At 45.0% G+C, this 21,385-nt stretch overlaps 1 protein-coding gene across 2 annotated transcripts; it reads right to left on the reverse strand.

Moving 5' to 3' along the window:
- Positions 1-1,408: 1,408 nt before the first annotated feature.
- srpk3 (SRSF protein kinase 3) lies at positions 1,409-19,037 on the reverse strand. 2 transcript variants are annotated; one of them, XR_013077722.1, is made up of 18 exons: positions 18,568-19,037; positions 17,639-17,732; positions 14,031-14,962; positions 12,126-12,234; positions 11,939-12,026; positions 11,571-11,658; positions 11,370-11,476; positions 11,091-11,256; positions 10,451-10,476; positions 9,770-9,862; positions 9,603-9,657; positions 8,542-8,721; positions 6,444-6,541; positions 6,173-6,280; positions 4,128-4,197; positions 3,898-3,990; positions 2,544-3,607; positions 1,409-2,465 (listed from the first exon to the last, which is right to left on the reverse strand). XR_013077722.1 is itself a non-coding variant. In XM_076741207.1 (17 exons), exons 1-17 carry the CDS (start codon positions 18,575-18,577, stop codon positions 3,423-3,425), a joined length of 2,502 nt encoding a protein of 833 aa, XP_076597322.1. In that variant the 5' UTR covers positions 18,578-19,037; the 3' UTR covers positions 1,409-3,422. The 2 variants fall into 2 exon arrangements, 1 of the variants encoding a protein (XP_076597322.1); XM_076741207.1 differs by having other exon boundaries at positions 1,409-3,607.
- Between the last annotated feature and the right edge of the window lie 2,348 nt (positions 19,038-21,385).

The raw sequence follows: 21,385 nt of genomic DNA on the forward strand, positions 1-21,385 counted from the left end.
AAGGTCAGAGGTCAGGAATGATCAGTGACAAAATAATATTCAATCAGTGAGTTATTGTCACATCCTTTGTGAGGTCATCCAGACATTTATGCCACTAAGACACTTTTGGGCTTTAGTTAACTGATTGGTTTCGCTGATAAATATATCTGGGTATCATCTGCACAACAATGAGAATTTATGAGTGTTTCCTTATAATGTTCCTTAAAGGAAGTATAAAAAAGGGTGAATAGAACTGGTCCGAGCACAGAGCCCTGCAGAACTCCATGACTGTGCAGTCATCATTAACATGAACAAACTGAAATCATTCTGATAAGTAGGGTTTAAACCAGTTTAGCACAGTTCCCTTAACACCAATGAAGGGTCCCAGTCTCTGTAACAGGATATGAAGGTCAACGGTGTCAAATGCAGCATTGAGATCTAACAGGACCAGTACAGAGGCGAGTCCTTGACCAATGCTGTCTCTGTGCTCTGACTGCAAATCCTCAAATAAACTATTGTTACATAAAAGTCACACAGCTGATTGGTGACGGCTTATTATATCGTCTATGAGTTCAACAGGCTGACCAACCAACCAACCGAACAGTAAAACAACATCAAAACTTACAGCCTTCCAGTCTGAAGTGGGGTCACGGTCAACTGCCACAGATGCGTCCTGAAGGTCTCATCGAAGCGGTCGAGGGGTTGTTGTGGGGAGTTTCATCACATTTCCAACAAAAAAACCCAAACAGTTAATTTACTGGGAGCTGACATCCTCAGATGGTGGGACGAGGTGAATACTTTGGTGACAGTTGTTGAAGCCAGCAAGAGAGAAATTGGCATGTTTTGCTCATACCTTCAACATCTTTGTGTTCCCCGAAGAAGTAACAACGTAGACTGCAAAGTAGATTCACAAGGTATTCAGTGGATGGGACAGCCTCCAGGTGGAGGACAGCACCTGTCTGGAGGCGGTGCCTCATGTCAAACGGGAAGGCAGCTCTGACAGGCCTTCAGGAACATTCTGAGAGGTGGAGCAAACAAAAAAGACAAAGGATGGTGTTTTATCATGCTGGAGGTCTCTGGACAGACCAGGGACACGTTTCTGTCCGTGACACTGAAGTACTCCGACGGCCTCACTGTCTGCAGGGACGTGACTGCTGATTGGTTAAGGCAAAATGACATCATATCAGAATCCAGGGACATCTTCTGATGGAAAAGCCCAAAGCAGCTTATTGATTGTGATCAGGTAACAGAACAGCTGCCAATGAATTAGAGCTCCACACAAGTCTGACAGGAAACAGCTGATACAGACATGGAGGAGGAGGATACACATTATATCATCATTAATGGTGACGCAGACTCTCCTGCTCAGGTAGCTGGATTGATTCCCGTTCTGCAGCAGAGGTCAAAGGTCACAGGAAAAGTCTCAGACGAGCTTTCATTCATCTTTATTTCACAGAGAAACTTTCCACACAGACGAAACACGTAGAAAAGAAAAAAAACAATGTCACTGGTGATGTCACTGTGACGGGCAGGAGGGGGAGGGGTCAGGGGTCAATTCAAGGCACTATTTATTATATGAACATAGAAACAGGTGAGAGGTCAGAGGTCAGCTGAGGATGACTCACTTTCACTTTGAGCTACAGAGATCAATACTGTAATCAATACGATCAATACTGTCAGTGTCAGTCAGTGAGAGGGTCGGCTACAGTGTGCTCATCTAAACCAAAACTCCTCCTCATCATCATCATCATCATCATCATCATCATCATCATCAGGGAGGTTCAGGAGTCTTAGAAGTCTCTGATCAATAATCAATAAGGACAGCAGGAAGTGAAGTTAAACACAAATGAAAAAACAAATTCACTGAAAAGTTTAAAGAGAAAAAGTGTCAGAAAATGTTTTTAACAGGACGGAAATGAAACCTCGACTGTTTAAGAAAACCACAGCAACATGTGACATGACGGAGGTCAAAGGTCAGCGGGAGGAGGCTGAAAGCAAACGTCTGGAGGTCACCTGTACAGGTGAGTGAACATGGACGATGAATGTTTAGTACTCTGGATAAACGTCATCAAATGTTCATTATTGATGCTGTGAAATATTGATGTGAGGAGTTTGGAGCTGAGAGCAACAGGAAGTCAGGAGGTGTCAAACATATCAATCAGTAGATACAGATATCTATTGATCGATCATCTGGGTCCAGGGCTCGCTCCTGTCAAGTCTTTGCACTTGATACCTGCTCACAGGTGGATTGGTGTTTTTCAGTAGGAACCAATGGGCTGGAAGCTGAGGTGGACATGTTGGTCTGATCTGATTGGTTGATACAGAACAGAGTTTAAACCACGTTAATGAGCTTTAGTTCATTATTAGACTGAGAGAAAATATTCATGCTGATTCACTCCAGTCTGTCCCTGTGTCTGTCTGTCTGTCTGTGTCTCCCCGTCTGCCTGTCTCTGTGTCTCTGTCTGTCTGTGCCTCTGTCTGTCTGTCTCTGTCTGTCTGTCTCTCTGTCTCTGTCTCTGTCTGTCTGTCCGTCTGCCTGTCTCTGTGTCTCTGTCTGTCTGTGCCTCTGTCTGTCTGTCTCTGTCTGTCTGTCTCTCTGTCTCTGTCTGTCTCTGTCTGTGTCTCCCCGTCTGCCTGTCTCTGTGTCTCTGTCTGTCTGTCTCTGTCTCCCTGTCTGTCTGTCTCTCTGTCTCTGTCTGTGTCACCCCGTCTGTCTGTCTGTGTGTCTGTCTCTCTCTATCTCTGTCTCTCCGTCTGTCTGTCTCTGTCTGTCTGTGCCTCTGTCTGTTTCTCTCTGTCTATCTGTCTGTGTCTCTCCCGGTCTGTCTGTCTCTCTGTCTCTTCGTCGATTGGCCATGGTCATGCACAGGAGGAACGCTTGTCGTTGTCTTTTCCTTGTGGAGAAACATTGTGAACGCGCAAATTTGTCCAAAACTGATGTGTTCAAGTTAACTCTGACAAGTTCAGTCTGTCTCTGCTGTCCAACAAAATTCATCAATAAGTGATAATCAAGCATGTCAGCAGAGAAGCTAATACGGAAGACTGACGACCTGGTCAAACCAGCCTGGACAGTATGGGGACCCGGAGGAGGCACAAAGTTCAAAAGACTCTCACTGTAGACGCTGTCCATCTAAATATTTGACGTGTGGCACCGTTTATACTGTAATATTTAATAATTCATGAGATACCACAAATAGATTCTAATTATGTGGACAACATGATGTTCAGAGAGACGTTTGGACTCAGCCTAAATAAGACCTGAACAGCCAGTCAATCAACCAATCAATCAATCAGTCAGTTTACGACTCAGCAGACAGACGTCAGACAGTCGAGGCGGAAACTTCCTACAACACTTGAACTCGACACTGACAGAGTGAGACACTTCTAACACTCCTCAACCACAATGTGTGTGTGTTGCTGTGCGTGTGTGTATCCGTGTGTGTTTATGTGTGCAGCCATGCGTGCTGCAGACACTGCGCCGCCGTTGCTCTGCGTTCAGGCTGCAGCTCCAACATGGTCAACAGGAAGTCGCTGAACTGAGCCGCCTGGTCCAGCGGCCACTCGTACTTCTCCAGCAGGACCTCAAACAGCCCCCATGGCTTCAGGCTGGAGATGTGACGCAGCTCACCTGAGACAGGTACACAGAGGTGAGACAGGTGGTAATGGACACTGTGAAGAATAAAGAGAATAACAGCTACAAGAAGCCTGTGGACAAATAAACTGAAGCAGAGAAATCAATTACATCTCCCAAGATCCATTTCACTAACGGACAGCCAATCACAGAGCTTCATACTGCAGCTTCAGCTCACCTCACCTCTGGTTTCTTCTCCACGGCATAACAGCGCAAGCTCATGGGTATTGTAGTATTTAGAGGACATTTGATTGAACATCTGAAATGAAGTGCACGGCCGGTCTCACCTCTCCTGTTGAAGTACTCTCTGGAGTACCTGCCAGACAGAGCGAAGGGCAGAGGAATCGGGCCGAGCAGCTCGATGATGTGAGCGATGTGATCTGAACACAGTAAAAGTCCACACTGAAGTAATCTCTAACACACAACAGTACTGTCTGTCACGAGCCGTCACGCTTCAGTGTAGTACTACAATACTGCAGGACTGTGTGTAGAATGATGTGCATATCATGTACAGTACCTTCATCTCTGGTGTAATCTTCTCCCGAGTGAGGTTCAAACAAGTAATCTCCTGTCGCCAACTCGAACGCCTGAAAAAATCAACCAATACGTCAATCAACACGTCAATCAACACGTCAATCAACATATCAACACGTCAACACGTCAATCAATATGTCAATACGTCAATCAACACGTCAATCAACACGTTAATCAACATATCAACACGTCAACACGTCAATCAATATGTCAATACGTCAATCAATACGTCAATCAACACATCAACACATCGATCAACACTCCAACACATCAATCAATACGTCAACACGTCAATCAATACGTCAATCAACACATCAATCAATACTCCAACACGTCAATCAATACGTCAATCAACACGTCAATCAACACATTGATCAACACTCCAACACGTCAATCAATACGTCAATCAACACATCGATCAACACTCCAACACGTCAATCAATACGTCAATCAATACATCAATCTCCGCAGTCACATTACGAGTCGTGTTTTCTCTCAACAGTTCATCTGGTAAGAAATTCAGAGATAAACTGTCACTGTCAAAAAAACAGTTGGCAGAATCAGAATCAGAATTCCTTTATTGATCCCTGAAGGGAAATTGTTTTTCTTGCACGTGCTCCTTACAAGAATAATTAGAATAAAATTATAAATAAAAGAAAAGAAAATATATATAAAAACAAAAAATCAGTGATGAAGACTCCGGTCTATCTCCACCTTCATCAGCAGAGCGATCACACAGACCACTCCAGCTGAATACTGAGGCGCAGTTCACCTCGTGTCCACTGGAGGTCTCCACCTGCAGGTCACTAAAGGCCGTTCATGGACTCAGCGGCTTCCTGCTGCTGTGATTGGTGCAGAGTTCTGTCAGTTAACAACTGCTTCTATAAGCTTGACAACAGTCTCATAAACTGAAGGAAGACTTTTTTCCTCTTTAAGGACCATCAAATAGATCACATGCTAACTTTGCAGCATGCTAACAAACTTGAGGTAATGATTAGAACAGCTGTCAGCATGTGAACAGGTGAGTGTGCAGGTAGACTCTCGGTTTATTGAACAGAGACATTCATGACATCAAACAGTCTTCAGAATGACCTCAGAAGAAATCTAAATAAATAAAAATGACTATGGATCCGACTCAGGCGGGTCACGTCATCAGGTCGGAAAATCCAGAATTCCTGCTTAATCCTGAAAAGTCACGTCCCTGATAAAGAACGGTGATCTAACTTTTCGCTGAGTAACATCAGTGGACAGGAAAAACAAACAGGTGGGGGGGTGACCCTCAACCTCAGGTAACTGTAACAACACTAAACCCAGTGCTCCCAGTGCTCCCAGTCAGCCCAGTCCCTCAGGCATTCAGGTGTCTTCTGGAGTGAACTTTGTAGCAAGTTCTGAATTCAGAACATAGTGGTCTGCCATAATTCAATCTTCTCAAAGACCATTTGGGGGGGGGGGGGGTGCTCCTTCAGCCCCACCACTTTGATAGCGATTTGTGATGGTACCTGAACTGATGTGTGACCAAACCAAGCTGAGCTTCAGTAACGTGATGAACTCAGTACGGCAACACGATGAAATAACACTTAACACCTGGGTCAAACACACAAGAAGAAGAGTCACTGAATCCCAGTGAATTCAGAACTCACATAGACCGCCAAGACCGACTCAGCCGGCCTGTACCTGTACCTAACACTCAACCTGGGTAACACAAGCCAGTGGCGTTGCCTGGGCTATTCAAGGCTGTAGACCCAAATATTTTTTCTTTAGCCCTGAATAATTTTTCACAGGTTGTCACCATAAAAGACGGGGGTGCTGAAATTTTGTACGTTCTGTGAACGCAACAGAAGCCACACCAATCAGACATGTTAGTTCCCTGACTGAGCTCGTCTACCTGCGGAGGACCGTGGGCTCAGCACTGATGGTTCGACGTGACCAGGTGAGGACATCTGCAACAGATTTTGGTCTACTGGTGCAAAGACCTGCAGGTGTGTCTGTCTGCGTGTGTCCGCATGTGTGTGAATGGTGAATGTGTACCATGCAGGCGGTGCTCCAGATGTCAGCAGGTGGTCCGTACTCTGCTCCAATCAGAACCTCCAGAGCTCTGTACTGTCTGGTCTGAATGTCCTCGGTGAAGTGTTTGTGCTGGTCGAGAGACATACAGAGACATACAGAGAGAGAGAGCGAGAGAGAGAGAGAGAGAGAGAGAGAGAGAGAGAGAGAGAGAGAGAGAGAGAGAGCTGTTTGATTGGTCTGATTTTCATACTGACATTATAGAGAAGAGGAGGAGATGATGATGATGTCTCACCACCCAGCATGCATTTCCCAGATCAGCGATCTTCACTCTCAGTTTGTGGGCGTTCAGAGGATCCAGAGGACTGAGGACGAAGTCTGAAGCGCTGAACACTGAGACACACAAACCGGAGGGACATTAAATGTGATTCATAATGACGTCGAACGTCCAAACTGTCCCAGGACATCCAGAGACGTCTTCATCCTGCTGTCTCTCTCAGACAGCTGTTACACACTGCTGCAGGTCTGAAGAGATGATCGCAGGTCACGGAATGCTTTTAGAAAATGAGCATTTAACACAAGAGCTCAGACAATGACTCAGTCGTTACAGCATCGTGAAGACATTGATTAGAACAGGTGAGTTCACATGTGATTCACTCTAAAATAGGTAACATGACAACATCCGATTCACTGACACTGTCAGCTGTGGTGGACTGGTCTCTCTGCACCTCCCTCCAACACCTCCCTAAAAGTAAAAGTACTGCTTGTATATACTGTGTTTATATATAAAATGTGTGTGTGTGTGTGTGTGTGTGTGTGTGTGTGTGTGTATGTGTATGTATATGTATATATGGTGCCACCAGGATTCAATTTCATAGTACGCACAGACCCCATGTCCTGCCTGACTGCTGCTAGCGCCTTCATTCTCGCTGCTCTGTGTGTTTGTAGTAGTAGCAGGCTTAGTTCTTTTTCTTTCAAATGCCGGGAAAAGGCTCAACTGTCATTTCGACATTTCTATAACATTACCACGAACCGTAATCACCACATAGGCGGTAGGCTACATAGTGTAGAAGAAGAATATAGCCAGCGCCAGAAAAAAAAAAATTCTACGCACGGTGTGTACAGGATTCTGGCTGGCGGTGCCACTGTGTGTGTGTGTGTGTGTGTGTGTGTGTGTGTATATATATGTGTATATATACACACACACATACATACATATACTGTGTGTAAAAGTACTGCTTGTATATACTGTGTTTATAGCAATGACCTCTGACCCGTGACCCGTGACCCTGGCCCAGACACCTCTACTGAGAAAGAGTATGATGAAGACGCTTCCTGTTGAGCATCTTCAGCAGCTCTAAGAGATTGAAATCATTTGACTCCTGTTAACACTGCGTCTTCCTGCTCTCTGTGTGTGTGTGTGTGTGTGTGTGTGTGTGTGTGACGAGATTCACCGATTCATATCGGTGATCCGATACAAACGTTTGCGATGCGACTGCACCGGTAGATTCAAGGTACATCGGATATAATTTACGGGTGACTTTGCGGTGCATCTCTTCTTGCCTGTCTGCATCGGTAAATTCCATGGTTAAATTATTTCATGTTCTAGTACTATTTCCTGCCCTGACGTGTTTTCCGAGGCAACCTGAATGCACCATCGCTCCTCCTTCACTGACGCAAGCGTGGTTCACAACACGGAGGGAAATGAGAACGACGTTAGCAGCGAGGAGACATTCAGCGCACCGGAAAAGACACAGAAATCAAAGGTGTGGCAATATTTCGGGTTTTTCAAGCGAGAAGGTAAACTGGACAAAACGCACGCAGTCAGGTCGTATTATTAGCACTATGCACGTTGTTAATACTGGGCTTTCTGACACCGTTCAACTGTGAAGTTTTACACATTCTGTAAAATTGTAGAGACAGAGAACATAATTGGGAGTAAGGATTGCTTATTTTAAATAACATTTCATGCTCTGTCTATACATACTGAATTATGTCTTTTTTAAAAATAGGATTTATTGGTGTGCTCAGTCAAAACAAACCAAATATTACATGCATCTCTCAAATTGATACAGAGAGTAAAGCAGAGTTGTGCTATAAGAAATCTGATATGGGCACACTGTCGAACCACAACTGACTGTATCGAACTGGATCACATCATATCAACCCAATCTCTTTGTAAGCAAGTCATATCGTTATCAAATCGTTTTTGAATCGCATCGTATCGTGAACAGGAGCGAATCGCATTGCATCGCATCAACAGAGGCTTCAGCGTTTCGTTAATGTATCGTATCGGTGGCTGCGTATCGAGATGCGTATCGAATCGGCCTCAGTGGTGGAGATATACATATATACTGTGTGTAAATGTACTGTATATCTGTGTGTTTTCTCACCGTCTCGTCCACTCGAATATCCCGACTGAGTAGAAAGTGCTGACTCAGACGTTGCTGACATCACAGAGCCGGAGAAACCTGATAGGCCAGAGGCAGGACTGGAGAACCGACCAGGTGCGTGGCCATTACACCTGTCCTCCAACCAGGAGCTGCTGGACTCTGGGCTGGCTTTGCTGTTGGCTGTGGAGCAGGAAGTGTTGCCAAAGATGATCGGAGCAAAGGAGAAGTACTGCTGCTACTTTACAAAAGTACTGTTCCATCCATCCTCCTCTGCTGCTCCCCCTGCTCCTTTACAACCCCCAACCTCCCAGACCTCAATCGCACAGCCACTGCATGAAGAGCTCACACCATAGCACTGGACCCCAGTCACCCCCCAACCCACACTGTGTGCTCCTCCCATCTGGTCGGCGTTACAGGTCGCTGGCATTGAAGAAAGTGACAAGAGAGATGGTTCTACGTATGAAGGAAACACATGATCCAGAGTCTCTGACTGTCTAGGGCTGTGGACCCTCATCCTTGCACTCTAACTACAGTTGTGACTGAGTTCTGCTGAAAAGTAGGTGCAAAAATTCAACTCATTCAAATACGTTCTTAGTTGACGTTTCTGCTTTGTTCACTGCAAACCCTGAGAACTGAACAGCCTTCTTAAACAGCTTCACCGGGTCAAGGCACTAACTGCAGTCTCAGCTGTCAAAAGTTCAGAACAAACGGTTCACTTTTCACTTTTGCAATCTCTTTGCTGTCGTCCGCTGTTTGCCGCTTTTCACCACAGAGGAAATGCTGTGATGCTGCTAAGGTAAGACGTCAGAACTGACTAAGACATACGTCAGACGGCTGATGCATTTGTTGTTCTTTGCAGAGTAGAAAAATAAGAGTTTTGAGAATGTGGTGGTGCATTGTGTCACTAGTGTACAGTCAGAATAAGAGCTCATGGTCCTCAGGCCCTCAGTGCTCTGAAACCGTAGTACATGTTATCATTTACACGTAATTACTGTGTACTACAATAGTGACAAACACTGTGGAAAATCTGACAGATGACACATGAAACAGAGAGTACTCACAGTTCGCGTCTGTGTCGTCAGGTTGTAGCAACATACCGTCCTCCTCCTCCATCCTCTGAACACAGGACAAAACTAGTTAGTTGTTACTGAGGAGGAAGGACTTTGTGTCCAGACTAAGTGAAGGACTCATGAAGAGCTGCAGTCGTATCATAGTAGTACTACAGTACCTGTATATCCATCAGTCGCTCCTCCAGCAGTCTCTGCTGACGCTTTGCTTTCCTCTTCAACTTCTTCTTCTTGTTCTTAGACAGTTTACCAACCTACACACACATCAGACAGAGACAGACAGACAGACAGACAGAGACAGACAAAGACAGACAAAGACAGACAAAGACAGACAAAGACAGACACAGAGAGACAGACACAGAGACAGATGGACAGACAGGCAGACAGACCCAGAGACAGAGACAGGCAGAGACAGGCAGAGACAGAGAGACAGACAGAAACAGACAAAGACAGACAGAGAGAGACACAGACAGACAGACAGACAGACAGACAGACAGTGGAGAGAGAGAGACAGCACAACACAGTGAAGTTTCTACACATGGACACTATAACACCGTAGTTTAAGTGCTCAACTGGGTAACACACACACACACACACACACACACACACACACACACACACACACACACACACACACACACACACACACACACAGCATCACAGGATGCTGTTCAGTGAGAAGGATGAAGCAGCTGTTTTTACATTAAAAAAGCTGAATTATCTTTTGGGGTTTCATCCAATCAGCTCACAGCTTTTTACAGCAGGTAAAAGACACCTGAAACAAGTCCTCACTCTGAAACAGCAGTAACCAATGAGAACACAGCAGGCATCTTGACACTCACCTGTAGATCCCTGGGAGCCATGCTAACTAGAGGGAGAGACACATAGAGGCAGACAGACAGGGAGAGAGAGAGAGAGACAGGAAGAACATCAGGAACAGAGGAAATCAAGATGGAAACCGTTGGACAGACAGACAGAAAGGTTAGAACCGCCTAGAAAGAGCGACGAGGAGGAGAAGGACACAGTTCAGAAAGCAGACAGACAGGTAGGTGACAGGCAGGAAGCAGTGTGTCTTAACAGGGTGGAAACCACAGCTCCCAGTAAGATTGCTGTCTGACTCCAGTGGAGACACAAACTGTCAAAGTCCAGAGTCCAGAGAACGTCATCAAGAACATCCACACAGCGTGATCCCACATATCTGATCTGATCTGATCTGATCTGATCTGATCTGATCTGATCTGATCTGATCTCCTGTCTCTTCTCAAAAGTCTCCAGCAATGTTTTTGTCATCGATGCGATCATTTCATTTTTTGGTGTGACAACAGCAATGCGGTGCACAAACTTTTCACTTATTCTCTGTTCAAACCTCTGGTGCTGGAGCCCATCTATCACAGCACAAACCAGGACAAATACTTGGTATGACACTAGTATTCGCTGTTTTGTGTTTTGTCCTTGTGGCCAATCACACAGCTTGTTCCTCACCTGATGACCCGGAAGGCGGTGGGGCTCCAGTTCTCTGCCAGATGGTTGCCTCTGCTGCCAATCTCCTGATGTAAACCTCATCAACCTCCAATAAGATGTTCTCTGGTTTGATGTCAGTGTGGATGATCTTACACTTGGTGTGGAGGTAGTCCAGACCCTGCAGCACCTGCGAGCACACAGCTGAGTCACTGCTGAGGTGAACGTGTCTGAGTCGGCGAAGTCGAGTCTGAGTCACTGTGTGGACTACATCATGTGTATATCTGTATTTTTGTGTGTTACCTGTGTGATGATGGTCTTAACGCAGACCAGAGGAAGTCCCATGTAGTTTGACTTAATGATCCATTTTAACAGCTGATGACCCAGAACCTCCAGAACCATACAGACATCTGAAAGAGGCTGAGGAAATTACCAACCGACACACAAACAGGCAGGCAGGCAGGAAGGTGGGCAAACAGACAGACAGATGACAATGAAGGATACGGACTCCGTTGACCCCTGATATCTTGAAGTCGTCAATCAGCTGAACAATGGTTTCTCTGTAGGGGTCAGAAGGGTCGCTGTCTCTCACCTGTACACAGACAGACCAATTATCAACATACTCAAGACATGCTTTCATTCAAAATCAGGATGTTACAGTGAGTGACTGGGAAAGATGCAGTGCAGACCAGAGCTCAATGTCATTACTGCAACAACGATCACTCAGGCCTCATTCAGCTTTTTTTAAATCTGAATCTTGTCATTTTCTTACAGTCCTGTAGGAAATGTTACACAGCCTGGTCAGGTCCAAGGCCTGGGGGGTTTGGAGTCTTAAGAGTCACAAATATAATTTGTCTGTAAATGAGACTCACACATCTGAGCAGTTTGATCTCATCCAGAGCCGTCTCAGTGTAATGTGGAGCGCTCTTTACTACCTTCAAGGCCACAAAACGCTTCTTCCTAAACACACAAAGATTCAGGGGATGTGACGGGCTGGTAACAAATCAAAAACACAGTCACAGAAATGAAAACAAGATGTTAGTGTATATTTTGTCTTACTGCAGGTCCCAGCAGAGCCAGACTGTAGAAAAATGTCCCCAACCCAGTTTTCTGACCACATGATACCTCCCATTAAACAGATCACCAATCTTCACTGGGTAGTAACCACCTGGAACACAAACAGAGCAGAACAAACTGTAAAGAACACAACAGGGACAGGGAGACACTGCAGACTTCACCATGAAAACCCAGGGACTGGTAGGCATTCCAGGAGGGCTGAGAACTTCTGTACTGGTGAGCGAGAGAGTCATCCCTCTGAGACTGAGGGTCCCTGAGCCAAGTTCTCTGACTGTTGTCTTTACTTGTGGACCAAACAGCAGATCAAAAGTTCAGAGTATCCGTCCTTCTTGAAGTCTTTTTTCAGGTCCTGGATAGGGCACCACCTGGGCATGACTGGGATGGTTGGGAGAAACACCCTGCCTGATCTGAACCTGAGCGGTGTTTTGTCACCAGTCATGGAGAGTCCACAACAAACACTATGTTGAGGCAAAAGATTGATGATCAACTTTGTAGCCGTTTCATCCAATCTGCGGAAGTATGTCTTACCCACTTGGGTGAAGAGAGGAGCAGAGCTGTCAGCTGCTTGCCACCAGCTGATGGAGAAGACTATGGAACAGACCAAGGAAACCCAAAAATATGCTGAAGGCACTACCTCACAGGACTTCAAGAATGCCAGATGTTAGTATAGAAAGTGAAGAAGGACTGATGTGTTAATAATAATAATAATGATAATAATAATACATTATTCTTATATAGTGCTTTTCAGAATCAGAATCAGAATCAGAAAAAGCTTTATTGCCAAGTACGATTTTACACATACGAGGAATTTGTTGTGGTGAGTAGGTGTATGACACATCTATTAAAAATAAGAGTACAAAATATAACAATATAAATATATACATACACAAGTCTGTTTTTTGTTTGTTTGCTCGTTTTTTCCAGAAACACAGTCTGTTTTTTCAGAAAGAAGTCCAAGCTGAGCGTTGATGTAACGCATAGAGTTGTATCTATGTCAGTGTGACAAGATGAGGCAGAGGTGGAGTTCAGGGTACTCAAAGACACTTCACAAAAATAAATAAATAAAATGTTCTTGGTGTTAACGTGTTGAGAGCAGCATTAAATGCTGCAGAGTGTTCCAAATTTTGAGTGTCTTTATTGTTTGACATTACACGGTGTTAAAAGTGGCACAGGTAACAGGACCAGACTAACAAATGTTGAAGTTTACTCCTCTGAAGGAGTTTAAGTTTAAGGTAGAATGGCCGGAATGGAAGGAAAGCTTTTTGCATTTCAGGTTAGCCACAAAGCTAAACCGAGAGGATGGGGAAGCCCAAATCATTTCTGCCATGGCCATAGAAGCTAAAAAGATATTCAGCTTTTTGGCAGATACCTGACAGGGGCTGGAGGAAACAGAAGTCCACATGGAGAACATCCCCATTGGTGGAGAAACCAAGGAGATCCTCAATAGACGTGCAAGAGGAAGTGAAAGTGATCAAGGCAGTTCGCCTCAAACTGAACGGAGCTAAATGCAAGTTCAGAGGCGGATTCTTTTCCTGGGGCACATCTTTGATGAGTCTGGCATGAGACCCGACCCAGAGAGAGTGGCTGGGACAGAACTATTTCCCACAACCTCAAAACATATCAGAGCTCAGGCAGTTCCGTAGAATGGTCCACTCCGAGCCAAACAAACAATGATCACACATGTATGTCTGTAACAGTGGTGTCCGGAACTTGTGCATGCATTAATGAAATGAACTATTCATCAGCCAGGTCATTAATGAATACTATGCTGTACCAAAAAATACAAAACTAGATCATGAATCTGGACTCATCTACGTAACCACACTAGTCTGGAACTGTGCTCAGTCACTTCAATTTTCATGGATGAATGAGGAAATAAACTCTCACCTTTGCAGTAATCTGAGGGGTCCTCCTGCTCCTCATCATCAGAGCCCAGCAGCTGTGCAGGGGGTGGGGTCAACTCAGGAGGAGGTGGAGTTAGAGTCGGGGGAGGTGTGGTCAGTTGAGGGGTAGCTGATGACATCATGGGAAGCAGACTAATGGGGGGGCCCAGTGAGTCAAGGGAGTGGAGAAGGGAGGCAGAAGAGGAACAGACAGGAGAGGGGAGGTGGGAGGACAAACTGGAGGTGAAGGTCACTGAGGACAGCAGGAATGGGTCAGGGTGGGAGGGGCTTAATGGAGGGCTGGGAGGAGCTTTGGCAGGATGCTGGGCAGAAACTGATGGTAATTCAGAGGCATTGTGTGGCATGGTTGGAGGCGATTTGAAGGGATCTGATTGGCAGTCAGAAAAACTCCCGGTGACATTTTGACGAGTTCTGTGAGAATTCTGGGTAATAATTTGGTTAACAGTTGGCGATGACTGGCTGTGATTGTGGGTGGGATTTTGAGATGTGGCAGGAGGTGATTGGCTGAAAATCTGATGAGTCACTGGAACGGTCATGTTAAGAGAGGGCAGCGGGGCAGTCTGGAGGGTACTTTCAGGAGGTACCATGGGTGCTACAGGGACATCTACTGCCTCTACAAGGGCTGGTGTGGTCTTGAGGGTGCTCTGTGGAGGTGGGGAGTGGTTTTGGGGGACACTCGTGGGGGACAGCGAGGTGGTTTCGGCGGGTAGCTTGGTGGTGCGTGCAGAGTTTTGTCCAGGCGCTGTAGTGGATTCATGGAGGTCTTCAGTACATGCTGGTATAGTTCCTGGTGATGTGGTGGTTTCGGGAGTATTTTCTGCGGGCAGCCGTGTGGTTTGAGGGTAACTCTGTAACTCTGCTGGGGGGAGGCTGCTGTTGGCATTTAGACTCTGAAGGTCACAGATATCATCAGGCCTGAAAAGGAGGAGATTAGGCAATTAAAGCAAGGCTCCAGAGGAAGATCCACATCAACGTCCGATTTTTTTAACTCTAAAAACAGACAATCTGACATCACACTGAGCTCACTCAATGATTGGTCAGCTGTGTGGAGACGAGAAAGTAGGCAGGGTTTGAACTTCTCTCGTCATTGCCACATTTAAATACTATAAAATGTGCTGTTACCTTCATATTGGACAAATATCACATCTCCCCCCTCTTGTTGATGACAGTTTCACTCAAACCTTTCACACCTTTATGTGTGGATGTACAAACTAGTTCTGATGGAGGATGAACTGACCCTTAAACTTCTCAGCCACCTCCTTAACTTCATCTGACTCAGAGGCTCCAGAAACTAAATCTGGTCTGGCAAAACACTGAACCTGGCTCAGCTGTTATGGTAATGCAATGCAAGTTCATCCAGTGAAGCCGCCAATCAGATACCAGACGTGTACCTGTACAACACACACACACCGACAGAGTGTGTTGCTACGTTGGGACGTTTTTATTTTCAACACCTGGTGATGAGGTAACTCTGACAAGATACAAAAAGTTAGGTGCGCTTCTGCATGAAACAGACAACATGGGTCATGAATCTGTGGCTCTGGACAGATAGAGACACAGACACACACACACACACACACACACACACACACACACACACACACACACACACACACACACACACACACAATCACAGCTGTCTCATGACATCTCTGAGTCATGGACATTGTTGAAGTTTGTCTGAGCCACACTGAAATAGACTGAAGTGTGTGTGTGTGTCTGTGTGTGTGGTGTGTGTGTTGGTGGATCATGATTCAGTCTCTGCTTCTATTATGGGAGCTGAGTCTCTCTGGGCTGAGCACCAAATCTGTTTCAGTCAGCAGGAGACCTGCTATCTTAGCACAAAGATGGGAAATGGGGGGAACAGTTAGCCTAGCTTAGCACAAAGACTGAGAGCATGGGGACACAGTTTCAGTCACCTTCATGTTGGTGCAGCATGGTGGCTTCAGTGTTCCTGTCATCTCTGTTGTCTGTAATAAAGGCAACCATGACAGCCCAGGACAGAACCCTGTGCTACTCCATAGGAAATGTCACCACTGTCTAACACTGACAGACACACATTCTCTGACTGTCCTCAATATGAAACACTTCAACACTGCTCCAGTCTGTGGGCTACAACAGATGTTGCTAGTCACGTTAGCCACAGAATGTGTTAAAGCCAAATTCAACAGGCTAACCAGCAGAATGAACAGTAAATGTCAGTAATGTCAAACCCTTCAGGCTCTAAGTTTGAAGTCAGTGTTGATCATCCTTGAGGTTCAGTTTGAAGTGAATTTTGTTTTCTTTTGATCCTCAGACAGTCTGAAATACAACGATTAGCATACACGTAATGATATAACTGTTAGCCTCCCAGTTGTTGTTGTAGTGGGGACAGTTATGTCCACTGGGTCTCCTCTTCCTCAGATGGTGATAGCGGATGAAGACTTTTGTGCTGGTTCTTGCAGCATCAACAGAAAATCAGTGTGTGTTGTTCATGTTACCTTCACATCTTTGTGTTACTGGAGTCGCTGAAAGGAGAACCAAGAAGGTTTTGATGAGTTTTAAGTTGTTTTTGTCACGTTTGAATGAAGCATGTTTTACTCTAATAAAATCACTGTTTCTGTGAATGGAGTCTGGTGCCTTGGTGAGAGCAATATAACAGCTGTTTCTGTTTAAAATAAACAGTCTCTCTCTGTAGGGATCATTTCCATAATGTTATCAGACACTTAGAATAACAGTCTGAGACCTTCAGTGGAGAAAATCTAATTACATTGCATTGTTTTGTGGCTGCCAGCTGCAGCGCTCTCGATAAATACCAGAAAAGATTGGTCACTTGGACACAAAAAATGGAAATATAGGGTCCATAATCACACACTGATTGAGTGGAATTCCTCCCGTTTGTCTGGACGTTGAAGTCTTCAAGGACACGTGGACCAACGCCAGCATGACGTCACTTTGATTGACTGAAAATGAAACGTAGGTCAAACTGAAACGAGCGAATGATTCAACAATGCACGAGAGTATGTTAAGTTGTTTGTTTCAACGTGTCTGAGTGTCAACAGACATTTGAATTGTCTCAAAATATGTGTTTTTTTAATCCCATGATAGTGTTTCCATGAAAACAGCATATACCTTTAGAATTGCATTCCTGTCTCAATGAACACGCCTCTACACACGGCTCCTACACACCTGATCCAGCTGACGGATCAGGATCACACATCTGCTTTTTAACAACCAGGCCACAGAGACCATCACACTGAAGACTGAATGAAGACAGAGAGATGGACAGGAAGGAATGAAGCTCAGCCCCAAACACACACACACACACACACACACACACACACACAGACAAACACAGACAAACACACATAAACACACATAAACACACACACGAACACACATAAACACTCTCACACACACACACACGCATAAATACACAAACATGCATGCACGCACACACGCACACACACACACACACACAAACATGCACACAAACACACACACGTAGCACACACAGCTAAATTTAGGCTCTGAGTGTGTGTGTGTGTGTGTGTGTGTGTGTGTGTATGGAGGTCATCACTGTTCTGGTCTCATGTCTCTCTGGTCTCTCACCGGTTCTCGTCTGTTCGGACTCTCCGGTGCTTTTTGCCCCTCCGTCGGTGTTTCTTTCCAGGCGTGGCGGCGTTTCCAGTTCCTGCACCAACTGCTGTTGAGAGGAGGGACAACAGAGTCAGAGAGCACACCATCAACACCAAGTTTAATCGCTCCATCCAATGATTGGAGAATTTCGTCATTTGTTCCTTAATAGCAAGCATTTAACTCCAGGAGCGTCACCTTCGTCCCTATGATGAATTATGAAGAGTCCCTCTTCACCTTGGTACATGTCCTGCACCAAACTGCATAAATCAAGCTGATAGATTCTTAATAACTGGAAAACATCAAAGCAGCCACACATGCTGTCATACATATGGTCTACATTCATATCACACAACTCTCCAGAATGACAACAAAACACCAATAAAACATTCAGACAAACACCATTCATTCATTCATTCATTCATCCACTCTGCTTCCCTTCAACATACAAACCACAGACAAGAGAACATCTTATCGTGTTTGAACAAAAAGTGGTTCACGAGTTAACCTGATAGCTGTTAACACATCATGGACGGTGGCAGTAACCACACAGAGCCAATAATGGAAGATCACTTTTAACTTCAGCTAATCAAAAGCTACCCGGAGAATAACTGCCGAGTTTTCCAGCAGACATTTGTCCCATCCGAGCAGGAAGGAGCCATCAGCTGATCTACTGGAAGCCAAACATGTGGAAACGCCACATTTTTTAATGTAGTCTGGCTGAACCAGAAACCCTGATCTGCATTCAGCAGCAGCCGTCACAGGCTGGTACCGTCAGCTAACGGGAGCTAGCTTAGCATGTCAGTTCCGCTCTCTGGAGTTAAATGTTATTAAATCAGACACGAGCTACACCGACAACACTGACAGCTGCACCAGGACACCGGCCCGGGTCGTAAGTGCTTTACCTATCAACATCTTGGCTCCCGGTCCTCAAACCGAACCGGGTCAAAGCGGTGTATCCCAGCTGGGCAGACGGTACTCTGAGCCTTCGATAGCCGATTAAACTTCACCAGAAACCGCTGGTGAAACCCAGAGACAGTCCGCCTGAGGGTGGTTTGGATCGTCCAGAAACTGACCCGGGTTAGAGCGGGTCAATGCAGCGTGGTGGACATGAGCCAGTGGCCTGCCAGTTAGCCCGTTAAAGAACAGCTGACGGTCAGCTAGCTCCGTTTGCTCCGTTAGCCCCAGCTGCGGATCGGCGGGTCTCCCTGCAGTTCGGCACGGTCAGTACCGTCTCTGTACCGGGTCGGTACCTTACGGGAACAAATAAGCGTCCAGTCGGTTATTCTAGGAGTGTTTTCTTTGCTGCTTCTGTTCGGCCGTTCATGGTCTCAACAGCTGCACAGTCTGACACCGGACACCGACATATGCGCATGCGCATGCGCAGTCACCGGCCACGCTGATTTTCCAAACTGGGACCAGTGGCGGATCTCCAACATTTCAACATGAGGCCAGTGGGCTGGGGTCCCCACGTGAAAATGCAGAATATCTCTACAGATAAGTGACAACAGAAAACAGCTGATAACTGAAAGCATGATTTTTCTGAGTAAAATGGATCAAATACAAAATCAGAACTGTTGTTTACATGCTATCCAGTTCTGCTAGCTCTCTTAGCTTAGCAGTTAGCAATAGCGTCACTCTCTCTCTAGCTGTCACATGTTTAGCTGTTCGTGTCTCCTGTAGTGATTCTGGTCCATGCAATGAATGCACTTTATTTGCTGTGTCCAAGGCGAGGCTTAGAATTGGAAGCATTGTGGAAACTTAATTGTAAGCTGCTGTGGTTAGCCAGGCCCCAGGAGCCGGTGCGAGTGACCAAGTGTAGCTCCTGCTAGCCGTCCCCTCAGCAGCTCCCGAACAGCTGAGAAAGCAGTAAAGCAGTTTATTTGACAATTTCCTGTCAGGATTTAGAGTGCATCATAGCAACGAGTCAGCACTGTTCAAAGACTTGTCTCTGTACTAGTCTTTTTAGCGCTGCGTTCAACGCCATTGATCATGGTATCCTATTGCAGAGACTGGAACATTTCATTGGCATTAAGGGAACAGCACCAAGCTTTTTTAAATCCTACTTTTCAGACTGATTTCAGTTTGTACACGTTAATGATGACTTCTCTGTGCGCACCAAAGTTAGTCATGGAGTTCCACAAGGTTCTGTACTTGGACCGATACTATTCACCCTATATATGCTTCCTTTAGGGAACATTATCAGGAAACACTCAGAATCAGAATCAGAAAAAGCTTTATTGCCAAGAATGCTTTTACACATACGAGGAATTTTTTCTGGTGAAATTGGTGCATGACACATCTACTAAAATATGACACATCTACTAAAATAAGAGCATAAATTCTCATCTCTATGCAGATGATACCCAGATATATTTATCAATGAAGTCAGATGAAACCAACCAGTTAACTAAACTTTAAGCAATTCTTAATGACATAAAGGTCTGGATGACTTTCTGGTACTAGGCTCTGGTCTCCAGCACCGCTGTAAGGAATCTGGGAGTTACTTTCTTTTTTGTTTCTGGGCCAACTAGTAGGATTTCAGTTTTGTCCTCATTTAAGTTGAAGAAATTATTGTTCATCCATTGATTTATTGATTGACAGTTAGTGATAGAGTCTGTAGCTGCAGCATCTTTTGGTTCATCACAGATGTTCAGTCATGTGTCATCTGCATCATACTTTGTGCTCTGTAATGACACCATTGGATATCGGCCTGAAGTGAGTGAGTTCATCACTGTCTAGGCTGGTTTCTTTAGTGATGGTTTTACAGCAGCTGAAGCTTGAAGGTATCTGTGAAGAAGTCTGTTTGTAGAGATGAATTTATAATTGCACATTTTAGGGTTTCATAGAAATTACCTGCACCTACCACATGCTTTTTATACCTCATGCCAATTGCACCACTTGCATGTATTTATATTTTTGGATATTCTGACTATTTGCACTTCTGGTTAGATGCTAAACTGCATTTCATTGTTTCTGTATAGTTTTATCTAATCTAATCTAATCTAATCTAATCTAATCTTCTGGATTTGAATCTCTGTCGAACACCTGCTTTAAAAATGCTGTAGGTTCAGGGTCAACACATGAGGTGGACGAGTTAGACTCAGTGATAGTCTTGCAGAGCCCAGTTAATGTGATACAGGTGAATTTTCCCTTGATTCCGTCTGTTTGACAGGGTTTGCTGAGCTCATCTGTGTTCACACCAGCACCAATGCTGCCTCTGTTTGAGCTCATTTTGATATTGAAGAGCAATGCAAGTTCATCACAGTTTGATTTAGAGAACTGTGGACGGGTAGGGGCAGTGGGGAGCAGCTGGTCAATAGTGGAGAATAATATTCTTGAGTTCCCAGATACATGTAAATACTAAACTCACACAAGAAAGCAGATCCTGTGTGTTTGAGAAAGATATTAGCAAGACACAACATATGGATCTTCTTAAAATATCATCAAGATGGATATTGAGTGCAGAAGATAAAAAACATATTCAGGACTCATCATAAAGTCTTTGTAGCGGCATATCAGGCACTGAAAATTGACATCAGATGTTTGGTTACGTTCATAATCTTGCTGACTTACTCTTTGCTCAATAGATTTAAATCATGATTTCTTCAATTTTGACTCTTTTAATTGAGGCAAAGATCTCGAGCAGCTCTTTGTGTTATAAAAAGGGGCTTTTGTAGAAAGACTTTCATACTTCATCCTTTAAGTATTGAAAAGGTATTG

This window comes from Chaetodon auriga, chromosome 10, assembly GCF_051107435.1.
Source record: "Chaetodon auriga isolate fChaAug3 chromosome 10, fChaAug3.hap1, whole genome shotgun sequence".
In the NCBI taxonomy this organism is placed as follows: domain Eukaryota; kingdom Metazoa; phylum Chordata; class Actinopteri; order Chaetodontiformes; family Chaetodontidae; genus Chaetodon; species Chaetodon auriga.